A 17,026-nucleotide genomic window follows, 5' to 3' on the forward strand; every position below is an offset into this window, starting at 1 on the left:
ATTAGTTTGATATGATCCCACAGCAGATAACCCTGTTCAGACTAAGGTGTTAGGTAACTTATTTATCACATTAAAATGAATCCTTATGCCAGAAAAGTACTAGATATAAAGCCTTTATCTTTAGCAGCCATGTGGTCAAGATCTTTCTAGACCCATCCCCCCATCTAGCTCTGTGACATCCACAGTTTTTTGTCTTCACATGATCCTGACAAATGTCCAATATATTTCCTACAATCTGCAGCCACTTGCAGTAAAACTACCTGAAGGTTGAACCCTTTTATCCATTTTTAAATCCCAAAACTGTTACATCGGATTTTTTTTAAATAGAAGTTGGATTTTTCCCCAGCATGCGGTTAAATAACTTAAATAAATTCTGCAAAACACTGTCCATTATTGGGCTTCACAGGATTTATTAGAACGAGAAATCTGAGGTGCTGCACTGTAAACTGTAAACAAAAGGAGCAGGGATTTTTTTTGTGGTAGTTTTGCCAACCATGAGGTCTCACATGGCAGTAAAACTGCAAGTCTGCTAAAAAAAACAGATCATCTGATCAATACTGACTGTGCTAGCTTATTATCAGTCCCACTGTGGGTGAAGGTTTCATTTTGTTTCTGTTCAAAGCAAAAAGTCTCAAGCTCTGTTATTAAAAATTATGCAAAAAAGTGTGTGGAAGTATTATTCATGATACTTTCAACCTGATAAAGTGTATTAACTTGTATTTCAAAGCATCTAAAGTATTTTAAGGCTTAGATATTTACACCAAACCAATAAAGGGACACCATTCATATCCTCTCTCCATTTCCAGCTATTAAACTTTGATTCCACTTCTATACATTTTTGAAAATGTGGAAAAATGTTACCCAGGTTATACTTTCAGATCAGCTAAATATCAAAATCATTTAATTTTAGCTAATTATTGCTTCTCAATGCAAGGGTTAATTTGAAAAATGAGGTGAAAAATGGAATTCCCGTCTCCATGCAACCAAAAGTATAATATTTTTAGTCAGAAAGCATCAGAAAGATTTATTTGGTTTCCACTGATGCCAGTCAAACCCATCAATTCAACATCCTGCTCTTTATGTCAGAATTTAGATGCTCAAATATTTTCCCATTTCCCAAATTTTTCATATTTTGTCTTTTAGATTAAAACCTTTGTCTAGTTCTGGTTTAAAAGACAAATCTGTAAATTCTTATTAAACCTTTACTAAGTTGGATGCACAAAAAAATATTCACTGAGAATTTCAGAATCTAATACAGCTAAAGGAATTTACACTTTTATTTTTCTCACCCAGCACCCACAAAACTTGAATGTGTTTTTAAGCATTATAGGCCGACCATCTCAAGGTTGTGAGTATTTGGAAAGCAGGAGACAAAAGCTGTAGTTTTTCTAGATTATTTTGAACTATAAATCTAAAATGACATTATTCATATATAGTTACATTTCTGTTTTGGGTTCATTTTGCTCCATTAATTGACCTGCTTCAATGGCCCAGCTCAAGAAATCCCCCATTATAATGCTGCCATCATTCTAAACATGGGATAATTCTGCAGTATTTATTCGGACAATAGCAGATTCAGATTTTTACCTTTTTTTTATAAAGTAAAGTTTAAATTGTTTTCCTTCACAGATATGGACTTACTTTATGTTGGTCTATAATTTAGAATAATAATAATAAAATTGGGTGAATAAACATCTGATTAATTTCCTTATATCTAAATTCCCCCCTAAGTGTTTCATTTTATTGGCTTAGAATAAAAAGGCTGTGTATAGATGGTTGTTATTTATGCAGTAATATAACCCGTTTACAAAGGAATCTATCGAGTTTCTCCCAGAACAATCCTGCTTCCCTCCAGCTTGTTCTGGTTTCTTTTAGAAGACCCTAGAGGGGAGGGGATTCTTCACAGGATAGGGGTGGGCTCTCCTGAAAGCCCTGGGCAGCTGATACTATGCACCGCCCTCCTGTTGGATTCTATTTACATGCAGCAATGGCTACAAATAGAGGTTCTAGTACTTTCCAAGACATCTTGGGGGTGTGTACTGGTAGAGTGGGTGGGATGTTTTGACTGGGGGCTGGGGTCTTAGAGTGTATAAAAGCTCTGTGCTGAGAGGCAGGCAGCATGCTTAGACCACAGCAAGCTGTCCTTCTGCAGACACATCTCCTCTGATCGACTACAGCCAGCATGGCCGAGAGAAGAATTCCCACCACCATGCAGCGCACCCACAGCTGGGACCCCCTGAGGGAGCTGCACCACACCAGCCGCATCTTTGACCAGGCATTTGGCCTCCCACCTGTGTTTGAGGACTTCCCAGCATTCCCCTCCACCCATTGGCCTGGATACATGAGGCCATCTCTCATGGGCCCTGACATCATGATGCCCCAGAGCCCAATGCTGTACCACCCCAGCCATATGATGGCCCACCAAGCCAGGGCCCTGTCCCGGCAAATGAGCAGCGGGATGTCTGAGATCAAGCAGACAGACGACAACTGGAAGATCTCCCTGGATGTCCCCCATTTCTCACCTGAGGAGCTGGTAGTGAAGACCAAGGATGGTGTTTTGGAAATTTCTGGTGAGCTCTGATTTCTACCTCACTGTTTGCACTGAAACTTCCTGCATGCCTCCTTTTTTTAAGGTTTACCAAAAAGTCTTCTTTGTAAAACAAGAATTGTAAGAAGTCTGTAAACAATGTAGAGTTGAATCTCTGGAGGACAACACATTCCTTTAATGCTGCACAGATTCTTTGGATAAAATTCCAGTTTTACAACAAGGAAACTCAGGATATTGTGTCAAGACACCCCACCCCAATGAAAGGGAGCAGTATTTGGCTGATGAACAATAAACCATTCCACTTGTGGGAGGCTATTTCAGATATGCAGAGCAAAGTGTAATAGCTGAACTTTCCTGGCATGCTTTCCTCCCAGGATATTGTCTCAAGATGTAATTTACCCCTCCCCCCTACACAAGGGATAGGAGCCTATAGATACACTGCATGCATTTTGTTAGCAGGTCAGCTAAGGACAAAGCTGTTTTCACTGCTCCCCCACCCACTCCTGTTTCTGAACCACTAAAACAAATATAACACTGGTGTTAGATCCTTTAAGAACCCTGATCCCCAACACCTTGTGCCCCTACTGTCTGAGTACCCTGTTCCAAAGGGCCATCCTGTCTTTAACAGTGACTCACTGTGTCTGTCTGCTACTTTAAAAGGACAGCTGGATCTGATCCCAAATTATGACTGCCAGCCTTCCAGGGTTAGAGTGGGCCTGGATAGAAACCCAGAGATAAACAAAGCGTGTGATTCAATATTAGAAGAATGTGACACTTTGTGTATGATTCTTACATCACCGGCTCAATTAGGAGTTTAGTGTACACACTAAATAATCTCCTCAGCTGTTGAAGGCTTATTCATAACCAATGATTCCTTATTGGGAGCAGATCTTGTCTTTTTTTAATGATCAGTTTGGTCCTGATGAGATTTCCTCTCATGTCAGTAGGTTTAATCAACTTTTCACAGGAAAGAAGTTAGTTTATCCAAAGCTTTGAGGAAAGTACATTTCTCATCATGATAAGCATACATGCACCTTTGGGTGCTATACTTCATTGTACCAAATAATTTGTTTATGAGTCAGTCTTAAAACCTATTATGTTCCAATTTGGATATAGTAACAAAAACTTAATGCCAAATATAAATGCCGAAAAGTTGAGGCAAAGGTTTCTCACTTGTTCTAACCAAAAAAAAAATTTCCACATGCCTACCAACTTAGCAATACCCATTTTACTAAATTACTTTCCTAGTTAATAATAATAATAATAATAATACATTTTATTTGTATTGCACTTTACATTAAAAAAAAAATAGTTAACTTTCACTTCTGATCATTTGAGTTTTACTAAATTTCTCCCACAGAAGCTAATGTATAGCTTATGAAAGTAAACTTCATACTTTCAACACTTGAAATTCTAAGAAATGCACTTTTACTAGCCTAAAGTTTCTAGTTTTTCCTTTTTTGCTACATTGAATGAAGTATATTATCTATAAATCACAATGACTTATCTTTGCATTTGAAATTATAATATATATTTTGACAAACATAACTTTTGAGTCCTTAAATACCATTAAGAATATGTAATTGGGTCTTAAACCATGTCCAATTAAAGGCTTTGTTAGTTCTGCTTTGATACTATTCATTCATCATGTCTAACAGACACTTCAACACAGATCAAATAAAAGTATTAACAACTATATAATAATAAAAATAATAATAATAAATTCCGTAAAAATTCAAAAAAATATCCACTGGAGCTTCCTGGAGAGGTGGCGAAAACGTCTTCAAATCTTGAAAACCAAGTCCAGTGGATATTTTTTTGAATTTTTTTGAATTTTTACGGAATGACTTTGACCTGGATGACTGAGAACCTTCATCAGCACAATAATAATAAATGTTTTTTTTGTCTTTTTTTTGTTTAACACTGCATGTTTTGTGTGGCACTTGATAAATAGAAGCTAATTCCTGCTTTTTAAACCAAAAACTCCAAGGTTAATTATGTATATGTTCTGAAATAAACATTACAGCTAAATGGACTTCATTACACACTAAACTACAAATTATAGCCTTAAACAGACCCCTCTAGTTTAACCAAACTTAATTGATCATGGTTTGATCACGAGTCACAGCTAGATTTAGGTTTAGATCTTCCTAAACACAGCTGTATTTAGTTATGTGCACACAGAGACATGCTTTTTAATTTTCTACATTTAAAAACCTATTATTGAAGCACAATATTTGGATCTTATTGATGAGATGTTCAAACTATAACATCCAGCTGCCTAAAGGATAACTTTGCTTCTTGTTTAACAGGCAAGCATGAAGAGAGGAAGGATGAGCACGGTTTTGTGTCGAGGAGCTTCACCAGGAAATACACGTAAGTACCATTAGTTATCATTACATTAATTCCTGTTCAGTACTAACTGGTTTTGTTAATTTCTTTTCATAAGGCAAAGTCTAAAAAATCTTATTAGTAGTGTGATACATGAGCCAAAAATTGCAGGTTGTTTTTTAACAAACAAACAAAAAAATGTCCTTCTGTTTGATTTTAATTTTAGGTTTGTCTGAGTTTATAATAACTGATATGAAAAGTCTCAAAAGAATCCAGGTGTTAAAGCCATGAGTTTATCTGAGCTCTGCTGCCACCTAGAGGCTTTAACACACTACTGCTATAGATATACTAGCTAAACTGAAAAAAAGAGTGTTCCTGTTTTTCCTTGTGGATGATAGTGGCATCAGGTTAAGGGGAGGTGAATACCCATAGTACAATATGTTGTTCCACTTTATAGATATGCATCACTTTGTGTCGCTCAATGAACTGCACCCTAGTAAAAACACACCAAAGCTTGTGGTTATACCAGGAGAATGTGATGAAAAAAGGTAAAGGTATAAACTCTGATGCACCAAATGTGACTTTTTTTTATCATCCCTTCTTCTAGTCTGCCCACTACAGCAAATATTGAGAAGGTAACCTCCTCCCTTTCTCCTGACGGTGTCCTGACTGTGGAGGCGCCAATAAACAAGCCAGCCATCGAGTACTCTGAGACCACCATTCCTATAAATGTGGAGAACGCCGTAGCCAAGAAGTAGAAAGAAGAGCGAGGCTTGAGCTTTCTTAACCCATTCACACACATCCCCACACTCACTCACTATTTTATACAAGCTTTGATGCCCAGATGTAAATTGTGCTGATTGTACTTACTTCTAAACTGGACCTGTGGATTGTTTCTCCTCCATCTGTCCACAGTATAAAGCCAAATTTTGTAAACACATCAGCACCACCGCCATATGCCAGCTCTTTTAGCTGTGATTATACTGAAGGTCATTTTTTTTTACTTATGTGTTGTGTTTGCAAATCTACTTGATAGTGTCTCTTACCTAAAAAAAAACTGTGTCACTGGGTTGGAAACCAATTGATTTGTATCTGAAGCTTTGCTTTTTTATTTTTCTTTTTTAAGCCAATAAAGAAGAAAATAAAACCTGAAACTGTCTGTTTTTGTTCTTTTACAAATATTACTGTTGATTGCTGATTGTTGGTGCTTTAGCTACACCTGTCCTCAGTGAGATGGTTTTCTGAATAAATTAAACTCTATGAGGTTTGATCAAGCCAGATTAAGGTTAAAAAAAATAGAGGACCTTTAAACCTTCTGATGCTTTTGTTGTGCAAAACTGAGCAACTAAAACATTTTAGGCCCTGGGACACAAGTTAAGCAAGATGCATCGTCGTGGTTGGATTACAGATTTTCATTAGGCTATTTACAGTAAAACATTCACAGGTAACTGTTAGCCTAGCCTGAATCTTCTTAAGTATGGTTTTGTTTTGTTATTGAGTGAACGACTCCATGGCTTGAAAAGTTTTTTTGCAGCAATGAAGTGCAAAATTTATCACACAACCACATAGATTTAAATAACTCTTTAAAATACTAACAGGAAAAAGGGTGATAAGCAACTATAAGACTTTCAGTGTTGTAACTGGATAACTGATTATTTCTTGAAATATTAAAAAAAATGGCAAAACATGTTTCAGTATGTCACTTTTGAAAAAATGTAAATACACTTTAAAAAAAAAAAAAAAAAAGAAGCTAATTCCCCTTTATGGTTTATTTCTTTTGAAAGATGCCTTTCTCGTTTTCTGCCATGAATGAACATTTTAAATAATTTTAAATCTAAATCTTTTTGGGTACAGTTTGGGCTTGAATTTATTAAAAACCTTAAGTTTCCTTGGAAATGTTCAGGCAACCCGGTTTTTGGGATTTTCTGGTATCAATGTTCTTTAACTATATTCTAAGATTTTTAAATAAACTTAAAAAGTTCAGGCTAAGGTTAATTAGTCTTTACTATATTGGATTTGTGTTTCAAGTCACTTTAAAAAAGGAATGGTCTATGTTATAGTTCAGCATCAGGTTTTCTAGAGGAGGTGCTCTTTATTTTGAGTCTTCTTTGGCACTATGCAGACTAGCTGCACACTTCCTGCCACAGAAAATGTTTTTAAAAAAAACACACTTTGCTATTGCCATCAATGTGCTGAACCATGGGAATGTGTAATATGTTTCCATCCCAGATATGTTCCATTACATTTTCCATCCTCAACGGGTTTACAGACAAATCCTTTGTCCTTTTAGCAAAGTTTATGATCTGATTTATCAGGCTAAAAGTGAGACATCACACCTGAAAGTGTTCCACTCTTATTCTTTTTGGGTCAATTCAATTCAGTTTATTTATATAGACCCAATACTCAACACAATCAGAGACAATTCAATCAAATCAAATCATATAGACAGATTTGTTGAAAGATTTCTATCTAAAGAAACCCACTGACAGTAGAAAAAATGAAAGGAACACCCAAATAAGACATAGATCTGCATTGATGAAATATTCTCATTGAATACTTTGTTTTGTAACAAGTCGTTTGTGTTGACAAAAAAAAAAATCACACAAAAATTATCGGTCAAGGTCAGTGACCAGAGTACCTGACATGTAACAACCATACCATGCATACTGCTTTAGGTTAATAGAATATATATAATTAGTCTATATATATATATATATATATGCTTCCAAAAATACAGCTAGACTACTTTGTATATTATCACAGACATAGTTCAGTTTGAAACATGTTTTAAAGGATGAACAGTAGAAGGCCTTTATTTCAAGTAAAACATATAATCAACAGCTAAAACACATCTTAGATATATTATGTTCTACTTTGTGGAGATTTTATTTTTTCAATAATTATGTCACATTAAAACATTGCATATGTTCCAGACACAATATCTGAAAGCTATATTATGATAACCAAACTTTACTGCTAGTAAATGAATATAAATGTCAATGTTCCCTGTTGGTTGTGCAATAAGACTTTTGCACAGGGATATATAGCTGGATTTCTGTTTTTATATGAGCAGTGAAGCTTCTCTTTATGCCCAAATGGCATAATTCCACTGTACAGATCATCTCACATTAATGATTCATAGCCAGATAGATGCATAATAGATAGAGCAATGCTCTCTGGTCCTGCCTGAACAAGGTCATTTTAATGATTTGACCAACCATTAATGCAGCTGAGTAAAAAGAATAATTGGCAAATGCATATTTAGTGGATTTACATTAAGTCAGGTTATTCCACATGGATTTCGAAGTTGGTTCAAGTTGGCAAGTTATGTTGGGTTTGAGAGAAACTTTGAAAATTAACACTCGTATTACGCTCCACTCTTACGACACCTCTGTAAAAAAAAAAAAAGCTATCTTTAATTGCAGTAGCATTTTCTAAATCTGACCTGATTTTTATTTGTATTTTTAAAAAATAGCATAATTTTTTCTTCTTTGTACCCAAAACAATCTTATTTTTATGCCTTAAAATTCCTAAAAAAAATAAAAATAAAAATCTTACATTGTGAAAAGCATCAAAATGTATTTACTTGAAGCTCTAGTGTCATTATTTACTCCCATCTAGTGTTTCACTGAATACATTACAAATAACTGAAAAGGCCACTGTTGTTAAGCACGTAATGACTAATTTGGAAGCTGCAGAGGGACATAAATGTTACAATTTCAATGTTCTGCACAAGTTTAAGGCTGTTTCTCATTATATATACTTGTGCATTCTAATGCTCGTGAAAAGTCATTAACCTCAGCCCCAACACTGTTCCGATTCACGAGAACACAAGACCGAGAACGGACAAAATCCCCGGATGCTGTTCTCGCCCCTCCCTTTTTACCCAGCATGCATCTCTGTCCTCCCCGTAGAAATGCTGGGAGGACAGAGATGCATGCTGACAGAGATGCATTACAGAGAAATAGCTTGACTACACTGCTCCGTTTATAAAATAATAATAAACTTACCTGCCCAGCAGAATGCCTGCAGCCCCATATCTTTTAATTCTTTTGTTCGTAATGAATTACCTTCAACTGATAAAAGCTGCACAGGTGAAGACTCATTTTCCACTGGTTGTTACATCTTTTTTGCACATCTCTGGTGTTGCTGCTATTTTTCACATGTCCATTACTGTAAAATTTCCACAACTGTTTCGGGGGTCTGTAAACGATCTTTTTTTTATTCGGCCTTCAGAGTGGGAAGATTTCGAAACGCCGTTTTCGCGTTTCCATCTTTACGCTCTAACCGCATTTTTTTTTTTACACGCATGCGTCATAGCGTCGCCTCTAAACACGCATGCGCGACACAGTATCACAACAACAATGGCGCCGTTGCTGCTAATGCTCATGCTACTCACCCTGCTGTCGGGCTTACAACAGAATCTTCTTCTTCTGGAATATCTCCAGGAAGAACAGAGCAATATCGATGACATAGTCCAGCACCTGAATTTGACTGAACCACGAAAATGGACCCGCAGGGCAACCATGTATAAATATTAGTGCGCATGCCCAACATTTCGTCGCTTATTTTTGCTTTGGCACCACAGCGCCACTTACAGGCCTGGCATACATTTTGCAGCGTTTTCATGCATTCGTGTGGACGCTCACATTTATTTTACGTCTCTGTCTTTACGGCAAACGTTTTGGAAAATATCAGCGTTTCGTGTTCGTTTTGACTTCGTGTGGACGGGGCCTGAATGTGGCAGACCTTCCGCTGCAAACGGAGGATAAGTGCTCAGGGTTAATGCTTAGGGGCTGGTTTGTGATTGGGCCTAGGGCTGTTTCCGAGCGTCCACCCTGACCCCTAAATTAATCAATCACTATATAGAGCGGAGAGTATATAGTGGACTTTATGGTGAACTGAGTTAACTGACCATTCGGTCAAATGATCACTACTTTGTGAGGAGAGCCCTCGCAAAGCATTCGGGCATATACTATCTGCTCGTCTAGTGACTATTCATCATCACTACTTTTCAAGGTGCATTGTGGGAAATTTCGAATCCTATACTTTTTCATCCACTACACGTTTGGACACTCATTTAAAATCACGTAACCACTATATAGTGTCCTGTATAGTGGTTAGGGAGGGCATTCGGACACGTCCTAGTATTAGTAGGAGACATGCTGTTCTTTCATGCTGTTCATGCCATAATAAGTGCCGTAAAAAGCTGACGTTATCCAATGAAAGGTGCCATGATCAACTGAACATGAATGTTAGCTCTGTGTTTCACTCATTATTCTCAGAGTGAACGTCGCTCTCGTTCACATTCATTATTTTGAAACTGGTTTTCTTCATTTCACAGTTCACTAAAAATAGGAATGTATACAGTGAACGGCATTCATTGAACAAGCTTATGCACAATGCTGTGGGAGGGTTTGTCTCTGCAGGCAGTCATCTATGAGTCTTCTTTGCAATTAAAGATAAAGAATACTGCTCAACCCATTATATATAGTATGATGTAGATCCATAAAAATCTATATAAAATATATGAATATACGCATACATTTATCAGCCATGACCCTAATAAAAATCTGGTCTGTCTTCAGTGATTTATTTGAAAAATATAGATGTTGTGCACATTCATTTTCCTGTTGGTTTGTGTCAATCCAGCTGGTTAAGCTTGGCACAAATTACCATAAAACCCGTTATTTTTTTAAGATTAATTATTTTTTCCCATCACAGTATTTATTTTCCTCCATGGAACAGTTTCTCTCCAATTAAAGGTTGAGAATAGAGTCATCATGAGATCATAGTGCTGCCCTCAACAAAAAGAAAACCACAATAAATTAACAATTTGATACAGCGAGGATCAAATTTCTCTAAAGTTAAGGGATTTCTCTCCTAATAATCTGTGCACCACATCACACCAAATTAGCTTTAAAACTGTAGAGGGTTGAGGCAAATACTTTTATTTATTCAATTTATGTATTTTCCATTTACCTTTAGTGTTGTGGTTATGTTGTCTTTTTCTTTACTTTAAGTTTGTTTCTTCAGGTTCAGTGGCGATTTTTCATTGAATACTATGGAAGCTAAACCTCCTGTGTAATTCTCAGAAAATCTTTGGTAAAATATGCATTGTCAAATGTCATAGTCATTAAACTGGATTAAATATGCTTTAAAATGCACCTGATTTCATGAGTATGTTATGTATTAATCAGGTGTTTTTTCCACTCTCAGACCCGATCTCCCCTCCTCTATGGAGCAGCAGGACGCCGCCTGTCAGCCTCTATGAGAAATCTTTGTTGAAGTTAAAGCCTTGGCCTATTGAGGTTAACAGCAAGGAAAGAGAGCCCCAAAATACATCACTTCCAGTGAGGCTAAACCTACTAGGCTACATTCACACTCAGGGCCGCAACCAGGATTTTTGAAATACAGAGGTCAAATATTGCGATAAATCTTACTTGACAAGAAAACATCCTATTAGCCGAAGCAGAAATCTTTATTCTTCATAACTGTCAGGACTCCTGTCTTTGTGTTTGTGTTTCTGTGTTTGTCTCTCTTCATCCACCAGGAGGCGCCTGGTTCTGGTCAGCCTCCTCACAAACCTGCTGATGGTTTCCTCGTTAAACAGAGTGTTCTTAAGCTGCTGACTGCCACTACCTCGACGCCAGAGTGTTTGCCAGTTTTGGGTACTCTAGCCAAGTTGAGTTTTGCTGAGTCAAACTGAGTTTTTGTCAACCTGAGTTTAACTTTGTTTTTATCTTTGCCTCTCGGCAGGAAGTCATCCTGCAAACTGGATTTCTCGGACCTTCTCTCCCTGGAAGGATCAACTGAGCTTCAAACTGAGCTGGGGTTCAAACAGGAGGTTTGGATCCACTTTCCCCAAAAGGTCGTTTGAGCTTCGCACTGAGAAAGGGATTATTCACCACTACGACCCGTTCAAGTACCGCAGGAATTCTGATTGGCAGTAAGTTTCTCCATTCACCCACTAACAACCGCATTCTGGGTAAACCCTGTTCCGCCCTCCACTGAATCAGAAAAACACTGGAACCATGGCACACAGACAGGAGTCTAGGATTCAACAACTTCTCTGGAAACGTGAGTTGGCAACCAAATCCTCTTCTCCAAGTTCACAAGTCAAATTCCCCACTGAGCCTGATCTAACCGCTGTGTCTTCCCCTCACTTTTCAGTTCCGGTTGAGCAGTGTTCAGAGCAACACTTCTCCCTCTGTTTAACCTCTTCAATAAAACCCGTTAAACCTTTTCCCCGGTCTCTCTGTTCGGTTTTCTTCATTTGGGTCTGAATTTTGTAAAATCATAACAATAACACAAACCTTGTTGTTGTCTTTCTTTCTACTTTTGCATAGCAAGACACGTAATAGGAACCTTTGTTGAATATTAATGACGTTCAGGTTGGATGGATGCGAACCTGGCTGTTCAGACACAGGTAGCATTTGAAAAGAACAGATTTATATCGGATCCAGAACCACATAGCCAAGTGACCTGGGTCTAATTGGAAAAAAAAGAAAATTATCCGATCTTTGTTGTTCAAACTATCATGAAAAGATCAGATGCAGGTCGCATCTTGGCATTACAGCAAAAAGACGACAACAGACAACCAAAGTAAACTTTAAGGCAAAAGTCCGGTCACATTCAGAATACTTACCTATGTATGAAATTATTACATACTTTTCACTGAATAATTTAATAGTCATTTAATTTGAATGTGCTTTATCTGAGTCATCCATATTGTCAAAGAACACTGCCACCTACTGGTTGACGCGGTATCAGCCGTTGAACAAGTCCCAGTGCTGTATCTGGTGTTTGTCACAAAGCGCTATTATCCATGATGGTGATGACCAGTGCACTATGGGAAGTAGAGAGTAATGGATTAATGACGTGTTTTTTCTCTGGCCAGAAGTTCGATGGCAAATCCTCCCTCTTCAAGTTGGCAATCCAACGACAAACCAGTGGAGGATCATGAATCGGAAAGCTGAAATGACAAATTGTTTTCCACTTTTATCTGATGTATTACAACATTCAACTGCCATGCACATGGGCATTGTCAGTTGAACTATAGCACTCATGAATTTTAATGATGAAGTCCTCTAGAAATCCTAAATAATTGTTGATTGCAGATGTGTCTAGTAGTTCCCATTGATTTTGCTTGTAAAGCGGGGGAATGGCGCTAGGCTTACCGCTCCGTGACGTCAGTGCTGGAAGATGTCAGAAGTGAGGTTTTAATATATTTGGGAAAAAATGGCTGCACCCGGACTCAGTGATGTATATAATGGATAATATTGTTTTTATTTTTTTTTACTGATTAATGCTAAATTCATTAACATAGTTTTAGGCATAAATAATGATGCATTGAGCATTCCTTGCTGACCAGATTTTTCCTTTAAAAAAAAAGTTCAAGAGTAGTGTTATCCTTTCCATGTATGTTGGAGTTAGAAGGCGATTACACAATATTAATCAGGGTGGTATATATCTGTAGCTGCAGATTAGTGTTTAGAATAAGTGTGTATCCGTGAACTCCTGGAACCAAATGCATAGCATGCTTGTGTATAACGGATTCACAAAGCTTTTAAATTTTGAAATTTACTTCCATGAGCTCCATGTCATTCTCCACCCGTCCCTCAGCATATATGCTAACCAGATCCCACTTTTCTCCCCTTGATTCATCTGTTGTACTTCCTGGTCTGTGTCTCTTCCCATCTTCCATGCCTGTTTTCTGCCTGTCCTCCGTGTCCTTTTCTGCTTGTGCCATTTATGTCTAAGCTTTTATTTTGGTATCCATCCAACCATCCATCCATCCATCATCTGACACGCTTGTCCCAATTGGGGTCGCGAGGGGTGCAGGTGCCTGTCTCCAGCTGTCAATGGGCAAGAGGCAGGGTACACCCTGGACAGGTCGCCAGTCCATCACAGGGCAACACAGAGAAAAACAGGACATACAAACATTCACGCACACACTCACTCCTAAGGACAATTTAGACAATTAGTCCCCAAATCTATACATTGGTCCTTCAACCCACACACATGACATTTCATCAAACAGAAACCAAGATCCATCAGGACATAATAATCTAACCTGCTCTTAACAAAAGCCATACTTTGTTTCTCCTTGATGTGTCCTTGGTTTAGAATATTTTTCACTATATTTCTCTATCTTTAAGTAGTTTTAATCCATTTTATCAGCCAAGATCAAAGGTGGAACTGAATTGAAAAATTCCTTGAAACAAACTTAAATTTTCCTTCACCTTAGAATTTCTTAAAGGAGAAGTTCACTTTTTAACACTTTAAGCCCATTTTCTGTAGTGTCCAGGATGAAATCGAATGATCGACACCAAAATTTTGACAATTGCTCCTGTCTCTGCTTTTTGGCTCATTTAGAATCACCCCCTGGCTGCTTTAGAATGGCTTGCATAGAGCATGTCCGATAATGTCCTTAAAACAACCTTAAACGTTCTTTTTTTAAAATATGCTACTCACCGTGTCGTCAGTGCTGTTCAATGACGTTCCAAAAAAAGTTTCGTGAAGAAAAAACGTTCCTGTAGTGTTTTATTTAGCATTTTGTAAATCCCATTGAGTTCTGTAGGAATAGTCAATATTCCGCTGCCACCGGAAACGGAAATGGGGCCTGTTTACACAGTTGTAGTCTTTTCGCTTCACTCTGTGTACTCCGACGTCGAGAATCAAGAATCCACCTTTCGTATTCCATTTTCAGAGTTTTTTAAAGTGTTTAACAGAGACGTTAGCACCTCGACGTCGGAGTACACAGAGTGAAGCGAAAAGACTACAACTGTGTAAACAGGCCCCATTTCCGTTTCCGGTGGCAGGGGAATATTGACTATTCCAACAGAACTCAATGGGATTTACAAAATGCTAAATAAAACACTACAGGAACGTTTTTTCTTTACGAAACTTTTTTTGGAACGTCATTGAACAGCGCTGACGACCCGGTGAGTAGCATATTTAAAAAAAAGAACGTTTAAGGTTGTTTTAAGGACATTATCGGACATGCTCTATGGAAGCCATTCTAAAGCAGCCAGGGGGTGATTCTAAATGAGCCAAAAAGCAGAGACAGGAGCAATTGTCAAAATTTTGGTGTCGATCATTCGATTTCATCCTGGACACTACAGAAAATGGGCTTAAAGTGTTAAAAAGTGAACTTCTCCTTTAATACTTTATTTTTATCTGTCATACTGCATAAAATCCCAATAAAATACTGCAGCTATCCTTTTTTTAATGTGACTCATTTTGACAAACTCATACACTTTTGCAAGGTATTATATATGGAATAAAGGGAAATCCTGATGCTTGGGCCTATCATATCACCCATTTCCATTAACTGATCTGATTTAATACGTATTGCCATTTAATATGTATCTCACCAACCAGCAGAACCACAGTGGTTTTTAATTATTCTAATAAACACTGGTTGGTTATTTCAGTACACGACTATGATGAAGGACCAGATGGTTACTCCTATGTAGCATTTATTAAGCTGTGTACTAAAGGAAAGCCTCCATTTGACCTCATATACTGTAAAAATGGTAACAAGGACAGACATAGCTACTAATAAAGTGTGTAGATATGGTTAAGCTAGAGCAAAGAGCTGCACGAGTGACTCTATGTGCGCTTATCTTCCACCACAGCAATCATTATTGCTAAGTGAAGTGAAAGCAGACAGCCTTCACTTCCCAAAGATTACATCATCAGATTGGTTGCTACCATTACTTCATTTTCTTCATCCATGTCAACTTGCAGTTATTTGCTTTGCACGCCTGTTCACTAATGCACTCACTAACTTGACTCCTGACTCCAACGCTGGAGGGGGGGATCTATTTATAGACTGCTCTGCTATGCACTGAGCTTCCAGCATGCTGGCTGGTTCCAAAGAGAACATCACAGAGAAAAAAACAAACTTTTATGCTTTTAAACCTCTTAACCTGTGGCAGATAACAGGTCAGCTATGATTAGACTGATGCCAGCTGATTTCACAAAACGTATGGCCAACATGAATACCCACCAGCTGATCGTTATACTATATGATCCAAGCTTCAGATACCAGACAGACACTGACTTCCTGCAAGGCAGCGGTCTGTAAACCACTTAGTATGTCAACTTTTCCTCCTCTGTGAGTCACAACTTCCCTCCACTTTAATGCAGGCCTGAATTATTTATGGCATTCCCCATCCACGAGGATCCATCAGGGCCTTAAACCAGGGAAGGGCTCTGTTCAAAGAGCAGCTGGATACTAGGTTGGTTATTTGATTTGTTTCATCTTCTAACTTCTTGCACCAAGTCAAATCAGGCAGGCTTTTACAAAATGTAAAAATGTTGACCTGCTTTCAGATCTCGTCTGTTTTTGTTTTTAATTCACACCTACACAATAACTTTCCTTCAACAGATAACTGGGTTTGTCGGCATGGGTGGTTCTATACAAGGGCCAACGGTCTGCTGGAACAGACATGGTTACTAACAAGTCCTTTGGAGTCATTTCATTTTTTTTCCTTTATAAATTCTCACAATAAGGCGATAGCTTCAATGGTATTGAGATAGGATACCAGTTTTCATCTGCTCAATGTTTTTTTTTAATTAGCAAAATATTTTAAAGCTGAATTTATCAGTTCTTCTTGAGTTCTAATTAAGATTTTATAGAAAACTGTGATTTTAACTTAAATTAAGACTTAAGAAGACATAGAATTTTAATTAAACCTAATTGAATAGAAGTTTCACTTCATGCAGCTATCTTAATATATTTGAATTCCTTGCCCTGTTTTTTTCTGGTACATTTGGTCTAGAACCGCTACTGTTCTATACCAAGACAAATACCATCAAATATTTTTAGTAATTTCAGTAAATTAGTAACTTACATTGGAGAAATGTGAGATGCTCTTCTTCATAGAACATATTTCACTGAATGTGGAGGACTTTATAAGGATGAAAGTCTGTTCAGGGCAGCATCTTGGCTTAAGTTCAGTCCATGGTTTGACTTTCAACCTTAAGTTTTTTTTTAAGTTTTCATCGGGCTCTTGGATTGGTCTTGATTATTTCTAAAAGGTTCATCACTGTTCAAGTGCAGCATACTGGAGCCTTAGACATGACTTTTGAATTTTTTCCTGACTGACAATTCCTTTATAATGGGGTAGAATACAT

General features: G+C 37.6%; 1 protein-coding gene across 1 annotated transcript; it reads left to right on the forward strand.

Moving 5' to 3' along the window:
• The first annotated feature begins 2,102 nt into the window (after positions 1-2,102).
• Positions 2,103-6,033, forward strand: hspb1 (heat shock protein family B (small) member 1). The gene is made up of 3 exons (XM_015383644.1): positions 2,103-2,570; positions 4,861-4,924; positions 5,487-6,033. Exons 1-3 carry the CDS (start codon positions 2,183-2,185, stop codon positions 5,635-5,637), a joined length of 603 nt encoding a protein of 200 aa, XP_015239130.1. The 5' UTR covers positions 2,103-2,182; the 3' UTR covers positions 5,638-6,033.
• Positions 6,034-17,026: the final 10,993 nt, after the last annotated feature.

This window comes from Cyprinodon variegatus, unplaced genomic scaffold, assembly GCF_000732505.1.
Source record: "Cyprinodon variegatus isolate N-32 unplaced genomic scaffold, C_variegatus-1.0 Scaffold291, whole genome shotgun sequence".
Taxonomy (NCBI): Eukaryota; Metazoa; Chordata; class Actinopteri; order Cyprinodontiformes; family Cyprinodontidae; genus Cyprinodon; species Cyprinodon variegatus.

Coding starts and splice junctions, on each gene's coding strand:
- hspb1 (XM_015383644.1), top strand. CDS start 2,183: ATGGCCGAGAGAAGAATTCCCACCACCATGCAGCGCACCCACAGCTGG. Junction 2,571..4,860: donor TGGTGTTTTGGAAATTTCTG/GTGAGCTCTGAT, acceptor CTTGTTTAACAG/GCAAGCATGAAGAGAGGAAG. Junction 4,925..5,486: donor AGCTTCACCAGGAAATACAC/GTAAGTACCATT, acceptor CCCTTCTTCTAG/TCTGCCCACTACAGCAAATA.